This window comes from Tachysurus fulvidraco, chromosome 18, assembly GCF_022655615.1.
Source record: "Tachysurus fulvidraco isolate hzauxx_2018 chromosome 18, HZAU_PFXX_2.0, whole genome shotgun sequence".
Lineage (NCBI taxonomy): Eukaryota > Metazoa > Chordata > Actinopteri > Siluriformes > Bagridae > Tachysurus > Tachysurus fulvidraco.
In genome coordinates, this window is record NC_062535.1 from 10,598,033 (window position 1) to 10,621,897 (window position 23,865).

General features: G+C 38.6%; 3 protein-coding genes across 9 annotated transcripts in view; 2 read left to right on the plus strand and 1 right to left on the minus strand.

Annotated features, from left to right (window-relative positions):
- Positions 1-94: 94 nt before the first annotated feature.
- setd4 (SET domain containing 4) lies at positions 95-9,445 on the plus strand. 2 transcript variants are annotated; one of them, XM_047803342.1, is made up of 11 exons: positions 96-232; positions 294-296; positions 3,070-3,165; positions 3,260-3,297; positions 3,673-3,761; positions 3,996-4,425; positions 5,937-6,111; positions 6,197-6,278; positions 6,415-6,495; positions 6,601-6,724; positions 8,558-9,445. In XM_047803342.1, the coding sequence occupies exons 1-11, from the start codon at positions 166-168 to the stop codon at positions 8,696-8,698; spliced, it is 1,326 nt and encodes a 441-aa protein (XP_047659298.1). In that variant the 5' UTR covers positions 96-165; the 3' UTR covers positions 8,699-9,445. The 2 variants fall into 2 exon arrangements, with proteins under 2 accessions (XP_027011965.2, XP_047659298.1); XM_027156164.2 differs by lacking the exon at positions 294-296 and having other exon boundaries at positions 95-232.
- A 70-nt stretch (positions 9,446-9,515) lies between these two features.
- On the minus strand, positions 9,516-17,430 carry cryzl1 (crystallin, zeta (quinone reductase)-like 1). Of its 3 annotated transcripts, none has more exons than XM_047803343.1 (14): positions 17,292-17,380; positions 16,193-16,264; positions 14,500-14,577; positions 14,329-14,401; positions 14,189-14,233; positions 14,014-14,082; positions 13,763-13,896; positions 11,914-12,025; positions 11,738-11,758; positions 11,475-11,573; positions 11,121-11,233; positions 10,906-11,011; positions 10,098-10,143; positions 9,516-9,796 (listed from the first exon to the last, which is right to left on the minus strand). In XM_047803343.1, exons 2-14 carry the CDS (start codon positions 16,253-16,255, stop codon positions 9,697-9,699), a joined length of 1,059 nt encoding a protein of 352 aa, XP_047659299.1. In that variant the 5' UTR covers positions 16,256-16,264; positions 17,292-17,380; the 3' UTR covers positions 9,516-9,696. The 3 variants fall into 3 exon arrangements, with proteins under 3 accessions (XP_047659299.1, XP_047659300.1, XP_027011966.2); XM_047803344.1 differs by having other exon boundaries at positions 16,193-16,286; XM_027156165.2 differs by lacking the exon at positions 11,738-11,758 and having other exon boundaries at positions 17,292-17,430.
- A 4-nt stretch (positions 17,431-17,434) lies between these two features.
- The window catches only part of itsn1 (intersectin 1 (SH3 domain protein)), a 44,867-nt gene continuing 38,436 nt past the window's right edge, over positions 17,435-23,865 (plus strand). For all 4 annotated transcript variants that reach the window (XM_047803339.1, XM_047803340.1, XM_027156162.2 and 1 more), the window contains exon 1: positions 17,435-17,574. The gene's annotated coding sequence lies outside the window, so the exon portion shown is untranslated. The remainder of the gene's footprint in view (positions 17,575-23,865) is intronic.

A 23,865-nucleotide genomic window follows, 5' to 3' on the forward strand; every position in this document is an offset into this window, starting at 1 on the left:
CACGCAGGACGCACCGCTGATCACTACGTCATGCACTAGGTCTGTGTCTCTCCCTCGAGCCTGTGACAGAAAAAAAAAAAAATCGAGCCTGTGAAAGGCACGTGCCAGGAAGTGTGAGATCACGTAAAAGGGCGCAGTGACGTCAGCAACAGGCTACAAGACACGATGCAGAGCAGAAGTGGAAGAAGAGCAAGAAAGAAAAGAAGGAAGAAAAAGGGACAGACTGTAAATGGTAACTTTATTTCTTTAAGTTATGGACAACAACTGACTGGAAGTGAACATCACTACATAAGATGGTGTGCTGTTATAGGACATCAACGTCGAGCTTCCAGGTCCAGACTCATGTTGTTTACTTTCCATTTATAATAATAATAATCATAATAATAATCATAATCATAATAATAATATTAACAACAACAACAATAATAAAATAATAATAAATTTTATAATAATAATCATCATCATCATCATCATCATCATCATCAATTTTATAATAATAATCATAATAACAATAATAATACATTTTATAATAATAATAATAATAATAATAATAATTTTAACAACAACAATAATAAAATAATAATACATTTTATAATAATAATAATCATCATCATCATCATCAATTTTATAATAATCATCATAATAACAATAATAATACATTTTATAATAATAATAATGATAATAATAATAATAATAATTTTCATAATAATACTTATTATTGTTATAATAATTATAAAGAAGAAGAAGAAGTTTTATTTATATAGCGCCTTTCCGTAGCTCAAGGTCGCTTTACATTTCACAAATACAGTACATTCAGACACTTACATATACATCTATATATACACATCACATAAAACATATAATTGCATTATCCGAAATGCTTGTTAAATAGATATGTTTTTAACTGGGACTTAAATGCACCCACAGATGTGATGTTTCGTAGTGTAAGAGGCAGCGAATTCCATAGTTGAGGAGCATTTACACTAAGTGACCTTCCACCAACAGTAGACAGACGGAAAGGAGGGATGGACAACAAACCAAGTTCAGCTGATCTAAGGGACCGGACAGGGCGGTAAGGGGAGAGTAGGTCAGACAGATATAGATAAAGATGTCCTAAAGTGTTTTATTCCCCTTGTACAATAGCAAATATGGTAACGCTAACATTTTTTAATTTATGAAAAGTATGTCATAGTTTTAATATGGGTACGTTTGATGATGTTGGAATGTCTGTGTTATAACTGGTGTTATAACAACTACAGTCTCATTTACATTTACAGCATTTAGCAGATGCCCTTATAGCCAGAGCGACTTACATGATCTCATTTCAAGAGTCAAGTCAAGAGTCAAGAAGCTTTTTATTGTCATTTCAACCATATATAGCTGTTGCAGTACACAGTGAAATGAGACAACGTTTCTCCAGGATCAAGGTGCTACATAAAACAAAGACAGGGCTAAGGACATGTAAGTAGTCTTAGCCACATAAAGTGCAACTGTGCAACCTGGTGCAAACAGTGCAGGACAAGACAAGCAAGACAGTGCAGGACAAAAGACAGTGCAGGACAAAAAACAGTGCAGACATTAAGTTACAAGACAATACAAAAAGTACAAAAAATGCAATACACAAAAGACAATAAACAGTAACAGAAACAGCGCCGACCGACCAGTGTAAATACTGAATGTTCAAACAGTATTTTGTGCAGTAAAAGAATGAACAGCAGCAGGTTCTTAGCAGCAGGTCCTTTGGATTATATATGGAGTTGTGCAAAAAACAGCAGATGACTGAGATATTGTCCAATATGTGCAAAAACAGCAGAAAAGTGTGCAAAACAGTGTGTGTGTTTTGTGAGGGTCTGTGCAGTCCATACAGATGATGTGTGTGTATGTTGTGCTCAGTATAGTACAGTTCGGTTATTGAGAAGTCTGATGGCTTGTGGGAAGAAACTGTTACGCAGTCTGGTCGTGAGGGCCCGAATGCTTCGGTACCTTTTTCCAGACAGCAGGAGGGTGAAGAGTGTGTGTGAGGGGTGTGTGGGGTCATCCACAATGCTGTTGCCTTTGCGGACGCAGCGTGTGGTGTAAGTGTCCATGATAGAGGGAAGAGAGACCCCAATGATCTTCTCCGCTGTCCTCACTATCCGCTGCAGGGTTTTGCGATCCGAGATCGTACAGTTCCCAAACCAGACAGTGATGCAGCTGCTCAGGATGCTCTCAATGGTCCCTCTTTAGAACATGGTCAGGGTTGGGGGAGGGAGATGTGCCTTTCTCAGCCTTCGGAGGAAGTAGAGACGCTGCTGGGCTTTCTTGGTGATGGCGCTGGTGTTGAGTGACCAGGTGAGGTTCTCCGCTAGATGAACACCCAGAAATTTGGTGCTCTTGACGATCTCTACAGATGATCCGTCGATGTTCAGCGGAGAGTGGTCGCTCTGTGCTCTCCTGAAGTCCACAACCATCTCTTTAGTTTTGTCCACATTCAGAGAAAGGTTGTTGGCTCTACACCAGGCAGTTAGTTGTTGGCAGTTAGTTCTTTATACAACTGAGTAATTGAGGCTTATGGGCCTTTTCTCAGGGGCCCAACTGTGGCAGCTTGGTGGGTCTGGGTTTCGAACTCACAAATTTCCGATTGGTAGCCCAACACCTTGTGGAGGAGGTGTTATCTTTTCCGGTTCTGTCCATCAGTTCAGGCGAGATACTTGTTAGTGGCATATTGGTTAAGACTCTGGGTTACTGGTCAGAAGACCGGAGGTTCAAATCCCCAGTACACAGAGCTGCCAGTGCTGGGCACTTGAGCAAGGTTCTTAACCCGCTCTGCTCCTGGGATGCTGTAACACAACTGACCCTGCACTCTAATCCCAAATGAGAACTTCACCTCAAACCTCAGCTTACTATCCAGCTTGGATATGTGGGGAAAAAGAAATTTCCAGTGCTGTAAAGTATTTATGACAATTAAAGACTTTGCATTGTGACTTCAAGAGAGAGTAATTGTATGTTTGTAGAATTTATATTTAATTATCATTGTCACAAGCAGATGAACAGATTAGATTTTTTTTTTTGCTTTTGTGTCTCTTTTAGTGACACTGTCTCATGAAGAACCCTTCGTGGACTTGAGAAGATGGCTTAAAGAAAAAGGATTCCGTTCTAAGTGTTTAATTCCAGCAAGCTTTACAGGTAACAGATAAACTAACCTTACATCTAAACACAGAAATGAGTAACCACTGATGGTTTCTGATGTTGATTTTAATTTGGTTGTGTATGTTTCCAGATACAGGAAGAGGCCTGATGGCTACAAAACAAATTAAGGTAGTTTACAGTCTGAATTGTATAACATATAAACATACTAAATGTATATGCAAAAACCAGAATGATCATTCCAAAGACTCATTTTTTTATTGTCTTACATTTTGTATCAGGATTTGAAGACCCTTAGTGTGACAAACATGCAATAATAGAGACATTCGAGAGGAGCAAATATTGTTTGCGGAAATATTATTTGTGGAATGTCCATGAAACAAGTTTATTCGTTTATGTTACAGAAAAACGCACATCGCAAAAGACTTTCCCACGTTAGAACAGTTTTACCTCTGAGTGCTGACACAATCATTCATCATATTAGTCAATCATACATTTAGTTAAAAGTGGAGTTTAATTTGTGTGCTCTGATATCCCTGATTATAGGCCAGTGAGTTGGTGATTTCTTTACCTGAGAGGTGTTTGCTGACTACAAGCTCAGTTCTGAAGAGTTACATGGGGGATTACATAAAGAGGTGCTAATGTCTCACTTACTTTAATCGTATGCTGTTTAATACTTTAATCTGAGCTGGTCAATATTGTAGACATATACTTTAAATGATTGTGATTACTGATGTGAATACACAGTATACCTACTGTAGACTCTGTATAAACATCTTGTTTACATTTTTTTGTATTATAATAAAGAAAGCATGATGTTCAACATGGCTGGATGGGATGACAATAAAAATGTTATTTTGTCTGTACAGGTGGAAGCCTCCAGTATCTCCTCTCATCGCACTTTGTTCTTTCCTTATTGCTGAGAGATTCCATGGAGATCTAGCAGAATGGAGCTCGTACATTAAAGTCCTCCCTAAATCCTATACATGCCCAGTTTACTTCTCAAATGACATCATGGACCTCTTGCCTCCAGATGTTCGAATAAAGGCAGTGTCACAAAAAGAACAGTTAGAGGAGCTTTATTCCTCTTCGCTGCCATTCTTCTTGTCCCTTCAGCCCATTTTTACTGAACCTGTAGAGGTAGTGTTTACTCAGGATGCAGTCCGGTGGGCATGGTGCAGCGTAAATACCCGTACGGTGTATATGAAGCACGCCCAGAGCGATTTCCTCTCACGGGAGAAGGATGTCTTTGCCCTGGCGCCTTATCTGGACTTACTGAACCATTGTCCTGAAGTACAGGTAAAACTAATTGCTTTGTTTTGATGGGTTGAAGCAGCTGTGGTAGAGAAAAAAAAGTGCTGTGGCTTTCCAGAGCTGTGTTTTGGGGCTGTGATACTTTAATGCTGTGATATCATCAGATAATGTTAAAGTTATAATGTTTATGTAAAGTATTTTTCTCAATATATTTCAATATTCACACTATTCCAATAGAACCAGAACATGACATTGTGCTTTCCTAGTCATCACTGGTCCATGACTAACAGTTCCTGTTACTGGTGCCTACACAAACTAATGGTTTGGGGGTGGATTTGCCTGGTTAAGTCAAGTAGATTGTGTAGTTAACATAATCTCAAATAAGATGTGTTGTGTGTGCCATCAAAGCCACATTGTGTTACATTATTGATTCATAGATGTTTATTATGGTGGCTTAGTGGTTAGCACGTTCGCCTCACACCTCCAAGGCCGGGGTTCGATTCCCGCCTCCGCCTTGTGTGTGTGGAGTTTGCATGTTCTCCCTCAATTTCTGCCTCGGGGGTTTCCTCCGGGTACTCCGGTTTCCTCCCCCGGTCCAAAGACATGCATGGTAGGTTGATTGGCATCTCTGGAAAATTGTCCGTAGTGTGTGAGTGTGTGTGAATGAGAGCGTGTGTGTGTGTGCCCTGCACGGAGTTGGCACTCCGTCAAGGGTGTATCCTGCCTCGATGCCCGATGACGCCTGAGATAGGCACAGGCTCCCCGTGACCCGAGAAGTTCGGATAAGCGGTAGAAAATGAATGAATGAATGTTTATTAACTTTCCACAACAGTAGACAGTGGTTCCAGCTGCAATTCAAATAGCAGGTTTTTGTTAACGAACACGTTCTAATACATTAATATATTCGCAGTCACAGTAGTCATTTACGGGGTCTTGTATAGAGGACGCGCTACGTAATAAACACATTTGTTATTGAACACCGTTAGGAAAGGTTTATTTAGCATTCATGGAAGAACATACATTAGAGTTAAAGTTGTTTTCTTTAGGTTTTTACTCCATAAGAAAGTCTTTAGGTCGAGTAATGCTGCACTTTCTCATCAACAAGGTGGCTGATAAAGCTCTAAAACAGTGTAAGAAAGTGCTCTTTACTAGTTTTGTGGATGTTCCAACTATAAATGGATCCAAATAAAAAATGCCTCATTCTTTAATAAGTAAAAATTGTACTCATTGGCAGATTGCCGAGGTGTATGAGGAATACATCGGTACGTATCGTTAATAGGAAATAATCAAAATAATCAATTCCGTGTACCAACGTGTCATTGATTACCTTTTGTAACAGCAGGTTCCAAAGTGTTTTATCTCTCACTGAAGCTACAATCGTACAAATACTGCAACAGAAATAATTTGTTTGTTGTTTGACACCAATACAAATGTTTTTTTGTTTGTTTGTTTTTATGTCAATGAAAGAACACCAGAAGTTCTTTTTAAAAAGAGAATGTTTTGGACAGACTCCATGAGCTGTACAAAAGGACTGCTATTTATTCTCTTGATGTCAGGTTCATGCAGGGTTCAATGAGCTGTCCCGCTGCTATGAGATCAGAAGTGTTCACGGTTGTAAGAAATTCCAGCAAGCCTTCATCTGCTACGGTCCCCATGACAACCAGCGTCTCCTTTTGGAATACGGTTTTGTTGCCTCCGATAATCCACACGCCGTGGCGTATGTTGACTTAGGTGAGGATGCTATGACTTGGAAAAGTGGGCAGAATGTGGAGCGGTTGCAGACTTGACCTTTTAAATCTTTCCTTGTCTCCTGTAGGTACTCTGAAGTTGTGTTTTAATGAAGCAGATCGGCAGCTACAGCAGAAACTACTCTTTCTGAAGGACAATGATTTTCTAAGGTTTCGTTATATTCTTTTCATCACTGAATTTTAAATCTCCCAGCAGTGATACATTTTGAATTCTAAATGTTATCGGTCACCATCATAGTTCCAGGACTCCTGACTCTCATAATGTGTGTCTTTCTCCCGTGTGAAGAAACCTGACATTTGGGCTTGATGGGCCTTCATGGAGACTGATGACGGCGCTCAGGTTGCTGTCCCTAGAACCAGAACAATAGTAAGAGGCATTAAAGATGGTCAGCTCACACCATACTGCCTACTTCATATTCATTTTGGCTATAGGAAAGCAAATGTGTACACATCACCACATGTGCTTCTGCAGCTCCTGTTGGAAAAATATCCTCCTGGGGGCACCAGTGAGACAGGACAGAGAGGACTGGTGCGTCCACAAGGCTCAAATGCTGTGCCAGCGTCTCTGTGATAACAATAGCAATTCACTGTTGAGGGTGAGTATTCGCCATAAATATGTAGTGAATCGAGATTGGTGATTTGATTCTGGATGTTGATATATTTCTTTCGCAGAGGAGGGTGTGAGGTTATGATGGATTTGTTCATTTATTAATTCGTCTTCACTAACTGCTTTATCCTGATCGTGGTTGTAAGGTTGAGGTGGGTCCTGGGAACACTGGGTGCAAGGCAGGAATACACCCAGGTTTGAATGCCAGGCAGCTGAGTCACACACACGCAAACATACACACACGTACACACACATACACACACACAAACACACACATAGACACACACACATGCATACATACACATACATACACACACACGCACATACACACACACACACACACACACACACACATACCTACACACACGCATACACACACAAACACACACATACATATACATACACACATACATACACACACACACACACATACACACACACACACACATACACATACACACACACAAACACACGCACACACACACATTTAAGCCTACAAGATTTAGAATTTAGAATAGTCAGTCCAGCTATAGCATGTTTTTGGGAGGTGGGAGGAAACAGAACTCTTAGAAAACCCACACAGACCATGCATGTGCAGAAACTCCACACAGACAGCAACACGAGCTCAGAATATAACTGAGGACCCTGGATTTTTGGTACAGTGTTTGTGTCTTTTAACAGACCTTGCAACAACCAATAGAGGTCAAGATTTGACAACGCTATATCATTCGAGAAACTGAGGAAGATTAAGGAGGATCGTGAATAATAGAAACATTTATTTGGATGGAAATTTCAAATATGCCTCATCACAATACTTTGAACCGTGTTTCAGGAAACATTCGATTGACAGCATATACAAACCTCTTGTTGCAGATACCGGTGTGTGAGTGTTCACAATTAATTAATGCATCCATAATGACAGAATTAATTAGTGTAGTCTGTACAGTAAATTTGAGGGTTTTTTCACTCAAGAGAACAAAGATTATCAACTCTTTCTAGAATAATAGAAGGTATCAAATGTAGAGACTAAAATCAACTTTATGTTCCAGGGCCCAACTCAGTCAGGTCCTTCCCATAGTCCATCATCTCTGATAATTGTCTAATGGTTTTAGTCAGTAATGTTCATTTATTTCTGTTTTACTAAAGTGTTACTAAGTCATTAAAAACATCATTTATTACCACAACACAGGTTTCCTTCTGGTTAAGGTTTTATAAAGTCAGGGCAGCAAAACTTTTCAGTCAACACAGAAACACACATGAAACCCACAATAGAAGAAACATGGCCCCTAGTGTGCAGAGAGAATGATCTTCCGTTTGCTGATTTTTGCCTTTATGCTTTACAAAACACTGGTTTTGAGAAATAAATGTTATGACTGTAAAAATCCATATTGCACCCAAACAGCCTCTTCCATCTGTTTTATGTTGGCACTGTTTTTGTGGTGTTGAAAGAAATACTTGTCATTTTATTTCTTAACCCACATAAACAAACCGGGTAGTTTTTGAGTGACCTGACAACTGACCCCAGAAACAGTAAAACAAACAGAAATACTTTTTACTCTACTGTGACATGGGATTTGACTTTCCATAGGATTTTAGTGGGATATTAACGTCCTTAACGTTGTTTATTTTGGGTTTAATTTTTTATTTTTTTTTGTACCTGACCTTTCAGTGAGCATTTTAGCATTTATCACAGTTATAATGTGAACACTGCTAAAATCTGAACAAATTAAGCTACTGAATAAATGGAACCATTTTCCATACAAAATAACTCTATAGTTATAGATTTATAGTTCTGTAATCTTTAGCTTGCTTGTATTTTCAGATAGCTCAGCTCAAAGCTGACGCTGACGGGGATCGGCTGGAGCAGCTCTGCGTGGTCGAGAGCCTGAGACGCGAGGAACGGGCAATATTAGAACGCTCCAAACAAGTTCTCCGAAACAATATGCCTCAGTCATCACCATAGCAACCGAACAGGATTGAGAACATGGAACATTAAAGGAGCCAGAGGATATTGTCACTACTTGTGTTCCTGCCAAGACCCCGAGAGAACCGAGCCAAGTCAGAGCAAAGGGAACTTTGACATTTCCCGGTGCAGAAAATAGCCAGTCACTATGGAAGCCTTGGAGATTGGTGTGTCTGTCTTAAAAACAGGCAGATTCTTTTTGTGTGGCTTGATTTTCTTCTTTATCATCATCATACAAAAATGGAGCATGCCAGTGTTTAAACTTCTGGAATGGACATGAAGAGCAGGTCTGGCTGGTATTAAGGGTCTAGCAGCACTAAGCCTCCACTGTGTTTTTCAAAAATTAGAGATAACATGAATTTAAGGTTTAATTTTTGGCATCCACATCAGATTATTTGCTATTAACAAATACCTTTAAGTGGATTGATTTGTACCTTTGTGTACAAGCACTACAGCACCACCACTGGCTGAGAAAGATACATACGCTTGGGCTAGGGCTGACTTCTTCCTTGCCCAGACTGTAGATTCATGCAGCCTATTAGTGTAAGTAAAATGCTCTCTAGATTCCATAAAGCCACTGGCGCTACAAATATAATGCCGGAGTGAGGAAAAGCACGTCTATAGCACCACAGCTGTCGGTTTAGCAGGATAACAGAAAGCAGGACGAACATTTTATTTTAGTTTTTTGTGATAACATTTGGATCTGTTCAATGTACAAGTTTATAAAGTGTCATACAAAAACATCAATCTCTATATGCTCCGTTTTCCTTTTTCCCTTCGAGTGCATTTCAAATCAACGCTACAAACGCTACAAAGATGAATAAAAAAACATTTAATGTCGGAACATTTGAATAGAATTCAGTAAAGCCACAATCTTTTGCTATCAGGAAAAATACACACATTAATGACTGTTGAAAAAAAGAATCGGCATATTTGTATTTAATTTCTACTTTACAGGCATTTTATGATGGAATGCTGGACTTTGTAGTTCTGAATGTTTAAAGCTTCACCACAACCCGCTTTCTGACTTGTCGTCTCTGCACCATCTCCATAGAAACTGTGGCTTCGTATAAGGGCACAGGGTTTTCCAACAGTGGCCTAGAAAAGATTTAAATCGTTACGTAAATGTTGAAATCATCAAGTATATCTGTGTATTTTTATATGTATCACTTTTAGGTGGGTGAAACACCATATACACTATACGTATTTAGGTGTACTAACAAAACGGTAACATGTCTGGTACAAATGGTTCAAGAATAACATTCTTAGCTCAAATCTGAAATTTACTGCAGAAGACACTCAGTGTTAGAAGTACGACTAATACTTGCACTAGATACAAGAAAGATGTACTGCCATGTAAATAATTTATTCTCATTACGTATTGATTTACGAATCTTACCTAAAAATCCCTGCTGATAGCTTCTCCACCACGTCCTTCATTATATCTGAGAGAAAACACTAAAGGCGTATAACCCAGTTTCGGCAGGCTGTCACATGGACATGACAGCAGCCTAACAGCCTAAGGACAGAACAGGAACTTCCTCCAGGCTCAAACATGATTCAGCCATATGCCTACTGTAAGCTCATTACCAGTACAACTGCAAAGTGGGTGTTCTCCATTGGACATAGGAGTCTGTATGGAGAATGGATCGTGGACTCATACTTATCAAGTTTTGTATGTAGATTTTCTAAACTAAGCTACAAACTATTAATAAACAGTTGAGTTATTGTATTTAATAAAGTAAAAGGTTAAATTGTTGATAGTTTATAGAGTTGCTTGTTTAACAATTACAGAAGGAGTCTCCAAGTGTCAACACTTTTTTTTAATAAAACTGAATATTTTTCTATAACAGTATGCCCTGCCATTTTTTAAATTAGTTTAAATTAGTGTCATTTAAAATATTTTTTGTAAAAATCTTTCTAGTGTTGTAATACAGCTTGTGTACCATTAAAAAGTCTTTTTTTAATACCATCCTTTAATAAAGGCCAAAATTTCACGCACAAAAAAAGTCTAGGAAAATATACATTTTATATAAAAGGAAATTATATTTATATGAGTAAAAGGTTAAATATCTTATAAGACTGTGAGTAAATCATTTTGAGGCTAAAAAGAAGGTGACAATCATATCAGTGGTTTTATAGTGGCTAGAACAAATTGAATAAAGGATTTTAACCGCACAATGGCCCAAGTGCTTTCATAAGGATACGGAGATATCGGCCCTGTCTGGCTCTGGATGCTTCCCACACTTCTTCATTTAGAAAGGAGATGGAGGCGGCTTTCAAGAAGAGAATGCGACTGTCTGGAGGATCCAGCTGAAGAGAACAAACGGTGATAAAAATGTCTTATAAACAAACAGGTCTTATATCAGCTGACTGATGTTGGCACTGCTTCAGTAATTACTCACTGGGGTTAATTACTCACCTGCAAGTTATCTTCAGTAGTGACCCAATGACCCCCAACTGCAAGAAGAGAAATGATGTCGTGCTTGTGTGGGACATGTTTCTTGACCTCGGGTTCCTCTTCGTAAAGTCTCACTGGTTGGAAAGTAAAACACAGATGTTTGGGACAGGAGCTTGTATATTGTCAAACGCTACACAGCTCAGAGGAATCCTTGGTTTAAGTCCATTTCCAAACACAAAATCAAGTGATCGGAAAATATCTAATCTAATAATAAATCCTCAACAACTAGACTTCAAACTAAAACTATAAATTACACAATATACATCTATTGTAAACATTACATTCTCAACAAAATGGATGAGGTCTGAACCTTACCTCCTGCATCAATCACTATGTCCACCCCCAGTCCACCAGTCTCTTCCAGGCAGGAGTCCACGAGGTCCACTTTTGAGTCCCAGACTCCAATCACCCTGGCTTTATTATTATTATTTTAAAAAGAAAATGTGCAATTAAGTGAGTGAAAGTGATAAACTTATTCAACATTATGTCCATAATCTAACGATATCATCACTGACACTTCCCCATCTCCAAGATTAATAGGAGTGTGAAATCAAGCACTCAGTTCATTAACCACTCACCTACAAGCGATTCCAGCACACCTTGTTCAAGTGCCAGGAATCACATAGTGAAAGCGAGGACAGAGATCAGAAGATAGGAAAAAGTAAAGTGTGAAAGACACAGTGATAAAGACAGCCAATGAAGGACTATCTTTGAGAGAATCAAATCATAACAGAATTACGTTTAACCTTCTTACCTACACTCGGTCGAAGCTGTTCCAGAAACTTCTGGTCATCAGGGGATAAGGCAGTAGCAAGGACTTTCACTCCATGGTAATGAGCTAGCTGGATGGTCAAGACTCCAAACGACTGCATAAAACACATGCAGAGTTAATTGTATAAAACCTTCACTGATTCTCATCAATTTGTACTGAAGCGCTACATGTTTTTAATACAGCTTTAATCATCTTATAGAGGATATATTGTAGTATAATAAACATATATTAGTTCAAAAGAATATACATTTAATTTAATAGGTCTGACAGAGAGTTTTCAAATATAAATGTTATAATAGAGTGAAAGATATAATTAGATATAAAGTATAATTGTCTAAGTAACCAAAAGAGTTATATTGTAAAGTTTATTATTTTAACTGTAGATTGTTTTGCAGGGTGATATGAACCTAGTGCTGCAGAGGAGTCAGAGCCGCAGTTTAACAACACGACCTGTTATAATTGCTCTCTTCTTAGTTATTCTTCAAAAAGATTCACTTAATTTAACAAAGATCATTTGAAAGCCCTAATTTGCAAATCAGATCTTTTACTTATATATTTAGATCTTTAATATACTGTGTTGTTTTTTCCACAGTTTTTTTCTGACACTTTCCTTCAGGTTTTTTCTTTTTTTTTTAAAAACAAAAAACAAAACAAAAAAAACAGTGGCTTAGCGGTTAGCACGACTACCTCACACATTCAGGGCTGGGGGTTCTCCCCCTCTCCTCAGCCCTTTCCTCCCCCAAGCTGCCCCAGTTGTAGGCTGACTGGCATCTCTTAATTTGGTCATAGTGCAAGTCTGGGCCTTGTAATGTGTTGGCACCTTGTCTAAGTCCCCTGGGAAAGGCACCAGGTTCCCTGTGACCTTCATAGGGATAATCAGTACAGAAAATGGATGGATGGATGGATGGATGACACTGAAACTACTTTCCTGTAACCCTGAGCAACCAGTGTAATTAAACTGTTTAATTTTAACCTTTGTAGACAAGACTAGAGTTTCTGACAATATTACTTTTTTTCTGTCTTATAAAAATATAAATATAAAAATGGAATAGAAAATTATGTCTAATTATGTCTAGTTAATCTGATCTTGCAGAGCTTCACAAACTCATGACGGAGTTTGACTAGAAAGGATCTGTCTATTACTACCCAATAAGTTTGTTCTTGGTAAGTGCTTAAATCACATATCTTTCGTATCACGTATTGAGCATTTTGCACATTTTCACACGTATGTAAACTGTTCTTAAACTTCTGTTTAATTACTGTATGTAAATTGTTCTGCGATTTCTGGAGTTCGCTCGTAAGAATTTCACTCACCAAGGCACATGTGCTGTGGTGATGTGACAATAAAAGTGACTTGACTTGACATCAACCTCTGAAGCAACGTTGCCAGAAAATTTAAGGTTTGAGCCTGAATCCCTAAAAACTTTGACGTTATTTCTGTCAGGTTCAATTAAACATGCATGCTGGAAATAACACGATGAGCTTCATGGAGAGCAGATTAAACACACCCACACAGCCATGGTGCAGGTGCACACTGTAAGGAACATTTACTATTGTTTTTCCTCTTTGTATTCTCTTCTTTATTACTCTTCTCATTGTTCTGGTTTTCTTTTTTGCTTATCTCACATTATTTCTTTTTACATTTTTTTTTGCCCTTTTCTCTCCTTTTACATCCTCTTTGTGTTTCTACTGATCGGATTCTCCCAGAATTCCACGGTTTACTTATTTCATCTTTGATCATTTTACCTTTCATTTCTTCCATCGGTCATTATTTTTAGTTAATTGCAAGCATGGTGTATTTTCTGTATGGACTCCATCTTGTAAAACTTACACTTGCCCCATCCAGTAAAAGCAGCGTTTGTCCGACCGCCATGCGAGCCAGAGTGTGTAGCGCTGTATAGGCCTTGAGACCGTCCTTAAGTGCTCCAGCAGCTTCGAACCAGCTAACCTTCTCAGGTTTCTGAACTGTCCAAACACACACCCATACACTATTGTAAGCCATACAATAGTGATTTAAAACACTAACAGCACGGTGCAGCTAAATACTTCTCCGATTAATGTCATCAGTGGTGCTGGAATGACCTAAATTATATTCATCCATAAGGACAACATCGCAAAGGCCAGACATCTCTGCATCCAGGGGAAGAATTCCTGAAAAAACATTTAAAAAATGATTTTACAATAAATAGTCATGATTTTTTTGTCATACTTATTGCAGAATTTATAGTCATGCATTTGCCAATCATAAAGTTCCTACCTACAACTTCATCATCAGGATGGAAGAAGGTCACTTTTGGCCCCACTGAATAGATGATAAGATAAAACTTTTAGACTGAAATGACAAGAAATGTTTATGCATGATTCAACAAAATTTGAAGGTGAGATAAAAAATGTAACCTTGGAGCACGATTCCTGCTATCTCTCGACCGACAGGAACATGTTCCCTCTGCAGCTTTAAATCCTCACACAGCTGAAAGACACACCAACGTGTTTGTGTTTGTGTGGCCTACACATTAATATCTGGGGGAAAGTGTCATGCCAAGGCAGACTGACCGAGTGAACACTTACCTTAATGTCCACAGGACTAAGCGAACAGCCTTTGACTTGAACTTTGACCTGATGATCACCAACAGTTGCGGCTATACTCTGTTAAGAAAGACAACAGAAACAAAAAAAATTATTTAATAATTACTACTAATACAGGAACTGCAATATTGTTGGCTACTGTAGCAGGTAAAACTATCATATAGGCACATTACAGATAAATAGAGCATCTTCTAACCCAGAGAAAACACAGTCATTAATATATGCAGATCACGTAAAACACTGAACAGCAAACGTTCACTGCTTTGATTGATTCACTGATCACCAAGGTATTGCTCATTAGGAATAAAATGCTGATATTGAATCAGAAGTAAACTACTGTAAATGAATTCCAAGGCATTGTTTCTCTGTGGGGAGGCAAGTTGGCTTAGTGGTTAGCACGTTTGCCTCACACCTCCAGGGTTGGGGTTTCGATTCCCGCCTCCGCCTTGTGTGTGTGTAGTTTTCTCCCCCGGTCCAAAGACATGCATGGTAGGTTGATTGGCATCGCTGGAAAATTGTCCGTAGTGTGTGTGTGTGTGTGTGTGTGTGAGCGAATGAGAGTGTGTGTGTGCCCTGTGATGGGTTGGCACTCCGTCCAGGGTGTATCCTGCCTTGATGCCCGATGACGCCCGTGACCCGAGTAGTTTGGATAAGAGGTAGAAGATGAATGAATGAGTGAATGAATGTTTCTCTGTGTGCAGGAACCATTTGAAATTCAGCATTCAATGCAATGAATCTGTGTCTCTTTGCCGTATTCGAGCTGTTGCACTGTTTTGTTGATGGTCTCCAGTTTTTCTTACAGAGTGCAGGCTATTTGTATATATATTTTTTGTGCATGCAATATGTATGTATGTGCTTATATTGAAAGCTAATTGCATTATGCAAACAATTCCATTGATAATTGACTAGTCTTAGTTATATAAGTACTGTTCCGAATAGTATTTTGAATCATATTTTGAATGAAAATGTTAACTGCTTTAATCACATTAACACCTTTATCATGTTCTGATCCTCTTGTTAAATACATGTTCAAATCCAATCAGACAAAAGGTATGATAATGTGCCTTTATATGAAAAGTAACACCTCCTAGATAGCAAAGCTACAGTACAAGCTCACTCCAGTACTAAGGTAAAGTATTGCTTAGATCTGTGATTAGACAATGACTGCTTTTCAGTGTAGCTTGGATTCTATACACTGATGGAAGTGAAACACAATACAGGGGGATTCATTACATTCATATTTGATGTGAGATATCAATCCCTTAATAATTCTATTTTATTGAAAAGATCGGCCAACATAAGGGCAACATAAAATGCATTGAAGGTTTTGCTTTCCAGTGTTGCACGTTTTCTTCATGCTACTGAAAAGCAATAATTGATTGTCCTTTTAAAATTCAGGACTAAACAAAGATGATGTATGAATGCCTTGTCATTTTAATTAATGAATATGTTTAATAATCATAATCGTTTTCTAATTTCAATTGCATGAGCAAAATAAATAGTCACTCAAATAACATCTGGTCACTTTCTATCTTCTCTAAGAAGAATAGGGCTGACATTATGGATAGTGACAGATTTCACAGTCAGTACTTGTATATAAGTATACAAAATTTTTACCGGATAAAGCGGTATGTTCTAATGTGAAACTCATGCACAAGGGTTTTTCAATACTCACTGTATCCTGTATAATAAACTTCAGCTCTTTAGCTTCATCCAGCTTGCAGTACAGACCTTTCATCCTGGATTTCTAGCAAAAGATTGAAAAGGTTCTGTGAGAAACAACAGTTAATACAATTAATCTGTTGAATTCTGCTCACTAAGATTGGTCTGCCAATTTTTGTAATACAATTGATCCAGCTGATAAAAATTAAGGTTAGTTTAGTTAGATTAGTGAGTAAAGTAAAAGTGTATTTTTTATTCTTTACACATACTGTGCCTTACATACATCTGCACTATTTTATTTATATGCACCTATACAGTATATACTTTACTGTACATTCAGCCATATATTTATTTGCTGTACATGTTTACATATACACATATTTATCTGTGCTCAATTGCTACTCTTTGCACTTCTGATAGATGCCAAACTGCATTTTGTTGCTGTGTTCCTGTACTATGCAATGACAATAAAGTTCTATCTATCTATCTATCTATCTATCTATCTATCTATCTATCTATCTATCTATATATATATATATATCCGTCTGTCTGTCTATCTATCTATCTGTCTATCTATCTATCTATCTATCTATCTATCCTTCTGTCTCTGTCCATCCACCCAACACATCTATCTATCTATCTATCTATCTATCTATCTATCTATCTATCTATCTATCTATCTATCTATCTATCTATATCCGTCTGTCTGTCTGTCTGTCTGTCTATCTATCTATCTGTCTATCTATCTATTCAGACATTGCTCTGATGCATGCTCTGACTTAAAAAACATAGATTTACATTTCAACTAAGACCTTCAGTTAAAATTAAATGTAAAAGTCCCGAATTAATCCGCGACACCTTTATGTCCTTATAAGTATAACATATCATGTATAAGTGCACTACAAATCATCCATTTGGGACCCAGCCATTTGGGACCCAGCCATTTGGGACACAGCCTGAGTGTTGATGAACCGTTAAACAGCTAAAACGGCTAACAAACGTGACGAATCGCACAACTGACTGTCGAATCACTGTAACAAACACCAAGCGTTGGCAGATCTACATATTTACTGAACACAGAGAGCACAGACGCTTTGTAAACACAGCTGTACCTTTTTCTCCCAAAGATACCCCTCTATTTCCCTTCCTGGGTGACGGATCGCCTCCGTGTGACGTCATCATCCCGCGGTATCTCGCGATACTTGGGGAAATTCCTACATTGCGTAGTGAAGCCAAGCCATCCGGCGGCTGCAGGGCAGAGAGCAGCGAGTAGGAGCAAAAAAAAAAAATAATAACCTCATAATCACCAATTATAAAGATTTGCTGTGATCCTGCGTATGTTTCGGTTAATTCCCACCATCAGCAGCTGATATAAGATGGCAAATACACGATGAGGTAAGAAACGTTCACTTCACGGGTCGCGTAGCCTGTGTTTTATTTATTTAATTAATTTCTCCTTAGCTACCGCCTTAGCTACCATCTCAGTAGTGGCGCTCGCGCTGCGTAACATAGCTACGGCTAATGCTAATGCTAATTCTGCATACTTACTTACTGAATAGTGCGGACTACCGTGTGAGGATTTGGACGTCAGGGATTTGTGCTTGCTTTTTTAAAACATTTTTTATCAGCAATATAAAGCTGATTAGAGACGAAAATAAACGTAAACACAATCCCGAGTGTTAAGTGATCGAAGCTGCTAACGTTAGCTAAAAGAGCTGCGTGTTTTTTTCACGTTTAGATCATGATCAGTAACGTGTAGGCTTGGGAAATGTTCCAGAGGTGTGTTGTTTGTTTTAATGTTGTAGGCTGTCTGTGTGTTAGCTGTGACCTTAGCTGGGATTCCAGCTAACTCTCTACCTCGCGGCTAATACACCAGTGAGACACCACAGCACTTCTAACTACATTCATCATATCATATATCAACGCCCATACTGACCCAGTCAAGTACATGCTATGAATAATGACGGGCTGGTGACAGTTCCAGTAAAGCATGCAGCTGATTAAGGTTCTGTGTGACTTGTTTTGCCCTGTATTGTGTGCTGCTGAATGAAAGTTTTCAGTCATTTACATTTCCAGCCGCTTTCTCTTACTTACTTACATTTTCTGAGCATTAAGGTGGACGTGGGACTCGAACCCGCAACCTTACGGCCGATAGTCCGACACCTTGACCCCTGGGCTACGACATCCCAAAGTTAGTTTTGTGTGTGATGCAGTCAGGATCAGATTATGCTTGGGATTCTGTCTGTGTTGAGAACTTTCAAGCTGTACTATTCAAGCTCCAGTAATCCAAATTGTTAATTCCTTACCTGGTTAAATGACCTGGAAGACATTTAAAACGTGTTTGTGTTAAAAAAAACAAACAAAAAAAAACGCGTCCTGGACGCTCGGAAAACCCGTTGGAAATCTATCTTCAGGTTGCTTGTGTTCCTCCTGCCAGTCGATTTATAGGCACTAAAGCATTGTGTGTATCAGTGAGAATGGGCTCAAGGATTACATCAAAATATTTAAATATCAAACCCACCGAACTGTTAGACACCTAATCTTGTGTGAAAAAAGTAATGCACATTTAAAGTCTATTTAACATGCTGTCTCTTGCAAAAGTTGGGCATATTGGTACATACTAATGAATGCAACAACACTGATACAGATGTTGCCTTTTAATCAACCGTTTAAAAAACATACAACCAATGACAGGAAAATACTCATCATTAATACATTATGGGAAAGTGTCTTTAGATATGCAACCAGAAACAAGATCACATTGTACCATAGCTTGAGGAGTTCCTGAAACACAGGGAAAACATATAAACTCCAAACATGAAGGGCAGAAGTGGGACTCAACCCCAGAGGTGTGAGGCAAATATGCTGATCACTAACCACTTTTTCATGCAAAAACATTTGACTAGCGCAGCCGTGTGCAGCACAACTTAACGAAAAGTCCACAATGCCATGTTGTACTGTGTGTTTGATGGCTATGGTTTTATGGTGAATTTAAGAAGCTGCTCTGCAAAACCAAACCAAAGGGCTTTCATCGCCTTCGCATCCCCTTTGCCGAGAAATAAAGATCCCTGTAGTATAATGTGATAGGAAATTTTTAGATGAGAAATATTTCTCGTACATATTTGTACATCAGAATGAGCAGTGAGGTAAGCGTCTGCTTATGCACAGTGACTCATTGTGTTTCTGTAGCAAGCCTCTGTCTGATCCTAAAGGTGTTCGTGTGACCATTTGATTTCATGATCCATTAACTGTGTAAATAAAATCACTTTATTACGCTGATATGGAAACGGTCAAATTAAAACCACAGTTAAGTTATTTCACGCATTAATGTGTACTGTGGATTATGAGTTGTGTGTTTGTAGCTTTGAGAATTGGTTGGTTCCCTACAGTGACATAAAAATGACTTTAAGACAGTCCTGTGTTCATATACGTGGCATAAAGCAACAGATTAGATCGGAAAGCAAATTTTTTTCTCGTAAAAATCCAGTGGTTGTCATTCCCTGTAATGCAGCTCCATAATAGCTCCCTCTTTATTATACCTATTTAATAGCCTGCTAGCTAATCTGTCATTATTTGTGATCGTGATCATAGCTTTATTCAGATTCAGTGTCATGTAGCGCAGTAATATTTAGTCCAGTTTTAACTTTTACACTTAATCTACTTACCCATTTCTTGCTATTTACAACATAGATAAATATTTCCATCAATCTCTTTTTGTATTTAAGTAAAATGTTTTATGTATTTGTTTTTATTGATGTCATAACCTTGAATTTGAACAGAAACCAACTGCATACTGCTGTAAGTGACGAGTAATCCTTATCTAAAATTTCAGATAATAATCCACGTTTTTGACCTTGTATTCATCTCAGTATATTGTAACCTTCAGTAATAAGTAACACTGGAAATCAAATTCTTCACATTTCCAGCTCTATTTTCAAAATACACCCATTTAGCCTCATGCTATAATAGTGCAAGGCGAGTTGTTTGGTTCTGTGATAAACAGAATATAATCACGGTATATGAATTTCCTCTGGGATCAATAAGGTATCCGTCCGTCCCTCCATCCGTCCATCAACTGCCAGTGAAACTGTAGCGTTGCATTAACAACAAAAAAAAGTGCTTGATGGTCCTTTTATGTCTAAATATTAATTAAATAAGCACTGAAATGAAAAAATATGTTATCGATTACGCTTTTAAGCATCATTAGCTACTTAATTCTCAAAAAATATAAATAATGCTATTAAAATATAGAACATGTTTCATGGTATGACAATATTTAAATCCTCTATATCTTTGACAGAAGGTATTGATTAATTTTCTAAAAAGTTTTTTTCCTGTATTAACAACTCATTCCCAGAACAGTAATAGATGGAGCGTGAAGTGTCAGCACTTTGTAGCCGTCAGTAAGTTTTCCACCACGGGAAAACTTTCAGTGCTTTCTGGTATGATGACAAGCTGTGTTTTTGTCTCATTTGGAAATGGAAAGTGTTAATCACGGAACATTAGTTTGTTTTTTTTAGCTGCTATAACATAAGTGAGAGCAGGAACGTATTAAAAAAAATCTAAATGGTTGGCAAGTTGCTTGGGTATAAGATGAGGAAAAACACTTAGGGAACACATTACCTTGTTTCCTCTAACAATATGTCTAGAAGTGATTTATTCTTTACATAAGCCCTGATCGATGGACGCAGACTGAAACGTATTTGAATTAGCGTTTGGAAAAAATATCATTCAGCTCTAACGCCAGTGTGAAACTGTGACACCGTAACCAGTTTATTGGATTAAAGGTCCTGTTTCAGACCAGCGAGGCTTTTTCAAGCCCCATCTGTCTGAGAGTGTAACCCTGGGGAAAGCAGCTTGTTCAACGTCCTAGGACTTTGCTGAAAGGTACAGGTCCTTATCTCTTGTTGGCTTATTTTCCTCTCATCTCATTCCTACCCCCTGCTCATTCTGTGCAATATTCAGCATCCATGTGGTCTGGAAGAATAGATAAAGCAGCTCTGTTTAGGTGGAATAGATGACAGGGTTTGCTGTGGGGGGTGTTGGGTCTTTGTCTTTGTTCTTTGGTGCTCTGGATCAACCTCACCCTCGCTCTAAAGCATTTGTACCTTCGAGACAGCAGATGAATGTCTCTGCCCTTTGCTTTAATAAGCTGTGTACAGTTTTTAGTACACAAACCCCTAGAATCTTAAATAAATCTTCACACATTCAAGTGTGTGCGCATTCAGCGATGACCATAACCTTGCTGTAACATCGTGCACAGGCGGACTTACGGCCTCATAAGGACACGGCCACATTAGATCCAGCTAATGTTTATTTTACAGCTACAGCAGACAGTAGAGGCTTTTGTGCTTATGAAAGACACGGAAGTGATTCTGATCATAGTTGACAGGAAGCATAAAAGCATAAGTGTTGAATCTGCTTTCAAGGCCTTGACCCTTCTCTTGTTTAATTAAGAGTGCAGACTTGGAGTGACCAAAAGTATAGTATGTGGAGACATGATCCTGACACTTCAGCGACGAACACCGATCTTTCAAAAGATGATCCCTTAATCTGAGACGACGGTGGTGGTGGTGGTGGTGGAGATTCTAACACAGTGCTCTAAAATTTGCTATCATGTTGAGAACTGGTAAGTGTGCAAGCCATAGCATATGCAAGCCATAGCATATGCAAGCCATAGCATATGACTCCTCATCATATGACTCCTCCTCTTACCTTATGAATGGGGCAGCAAGTGTTTGTCTATAGGATAAAGTTCATCAGAGAAAAAGCTTGGTGTTGATTCGGGCGATGTATGAGCTACATCATAAGTTTAGCGGTTACAGATTCGGTACTGTTTACATAGACTTAGCCACTTGTCAAGAGTGTGGTGAAAGATGACTCATCTGACTGTGGCTTCGGTCTAAATATTTTGGTGTGGATGTGGATGAGAGAGAGCTTTAGGGTTGTCAAGCAGCCATTATACATACGAATACCTGCTGAATTCACTGCACCTGTTTTGACAAATGTAACGGAGTCATCATGTTCTTGATGGAAATTAGCATCTCTGTTGTCGTGTGTGTGTCTGTGTGCGCGCCAGGCATGCTGATATGCTGAGGGTGTGTATCTGTTCAGGAGAGCTGTCTGCTCTTTAGTAACCCATCTAGGTGTCGGGTGTAGACACGTGCATGTGCGCACGCACACGTGTGTGTATGTGTACCTCACGGCTAGTCTCTCTGGTATTCCACTCACAGTGCCCTAGAGTTCATTGACTCCACAATATGGCAAACCTTCTCCAACACTTGACGGAGCACAGATCGAACTCTCGGTGCTCACGACGCATTCCTAAGTTCCTGCTCAGCTCTAGTTTTATAGTTTGAATTGTCCATTCCTAGCGTTGATGCCTGTTGTGCCCATAGACTTCCTGGTTGTCATGAAAGCAAGATTTTGAACTTGATACCTAAGTGACACTTTTGCCAAAAATAAATCAAAATAGTGGAAATCTTGGAAATTGTTGATGGGCAGATTGGTTTGAGATACTTTTCTGTTCACCACTGTTGTAAAGAGTGGTTATTTAACTTATATTAACCTTATTATATTCCTGTCAAATCAAACCAAACAACATTTATAATCTTCCAGTCGGATGGACTAGAAGAGCAGAAGACCACATTTAGTTTCTTCTGTCAGCTAAGAACAGGAATCTGGGGCTACAGTAAGCACAGGATCACCAAAACTGGCCAGTTAAAGACAGGGAAAAAGATATCATAATTTGTTTTGGGGCAAATTTGGGTACTGCTGAATAATCAGGACCCAGGAGACAAGTTGATGGTGTCTGAGCATTACTGGCAGAAGTCCTCTGTAAAAACATACAATAATGTGATATTAGTTATAGCCTTATACTGTCTGACCCCATGCTACAACATTATTAAGCTAAAAATAGTACTCATCAATCAGCATGTAAGGATGCAGGGAGCAGAGGAAGGCGTAAGCTGTGTATATCTACTGTTTAATAGCATCAGCGTACAAGCATTAACACCCTGCTAACATGTAAACACTAATTTCTCATATTTAGCCTTTATTAAAATGAGATTAGATGTTGAACTCTTTTTCCATATCTGTTCTGCTGTGTATCTCAATGAACTCTCTTCCTGTCTCTTGGGCTCTTGCTTTTAGTGTTACAGAACGATCTCACAGTCAGAATAATCTTTTGTACTCTCCAGTCTGTTGCTACTACTGTTTGTCAAGGTGTTCCTCAAGGCTCAGTACTTGGCATGCTGCTGTTTATTATTTATATGCTACCTTTGGGTCATAATACAATTATCAGTATCTCTGCTTTTACTGCTGCAACGATCATAGCTATACATTTACCCCACTTTCCCTTGTGTCAGGTATTCCTTACTAGAGATGTTAACCTTGTGGCATTAATTGAATCATTTTGAAAGAATAATTGTTTTGTAAAAAAAAACAAAAAACGTATCGCCAATAATGCTTTCTTTTATTTATCCATTTATGTTTCATTGTTTGTGAATGCTTACAGTGAATATCCTCCCTCTCTGGGAAAACTCCCTGCATGTAAACCAGAGCACAATAGCCTCTAACGATGCTGGAAATTAGAACAGTGGTGTACGATTCTCTCAGCAGCTTCTGTTTGAACACGAAGGACTCGCTGTCTTAGCAAACTGACTCCCTTTAATCTCTCCCTCAGCA

Excerpts from the sequence above, each read along its gene's own strand:
- setd4 (XM_047803342.1), top strand. The coding sequence starts at position 166 with ATGCAGAGCAGAAGTGGAAGAAGAGCAAGAAAGAAAAGAAGGAAGAAA. Across the intron at positions 6,112-6,196 it reads CGTGGCGTATGTTGACTTAG|GTACTCTGAAGTTGTGTTTT; the intron begins GTGAGGATGCTA and ends TGTCTCCTGTAG. Across the intron at positions 6,496-6,600 it reads TCCCTAGAACCAGAACAATA|CTCCTGTTGGAAAAATATCC; the intron begins GTAAGAGGCATT and ends GTGCTTCTGCAG.
- cryzl1 (XM_047803343.1), bottom strand. The coding sequence starts at position 16,255 with ATGAAAGGTCTGTACTGCAAGCTGGATGAAGCTAAAGAGCTGAAGTTT. Across the intron at positions 12,026-13,762 it reads TTTTACTGGATGGGGCAAGT|TCGTTTGGAGTCTTGACCAT; the intron begins GTAAGTTTTACA and ends TGTTTTATGCAG. Across the intron at positions 10,144-10,905 it reads CAGACAGGGCCGATATCTCC|ATATAATGAAGGACGTGGTG; the intron begins GTATCCTTATGA and ends GTTTTCTCTCAG.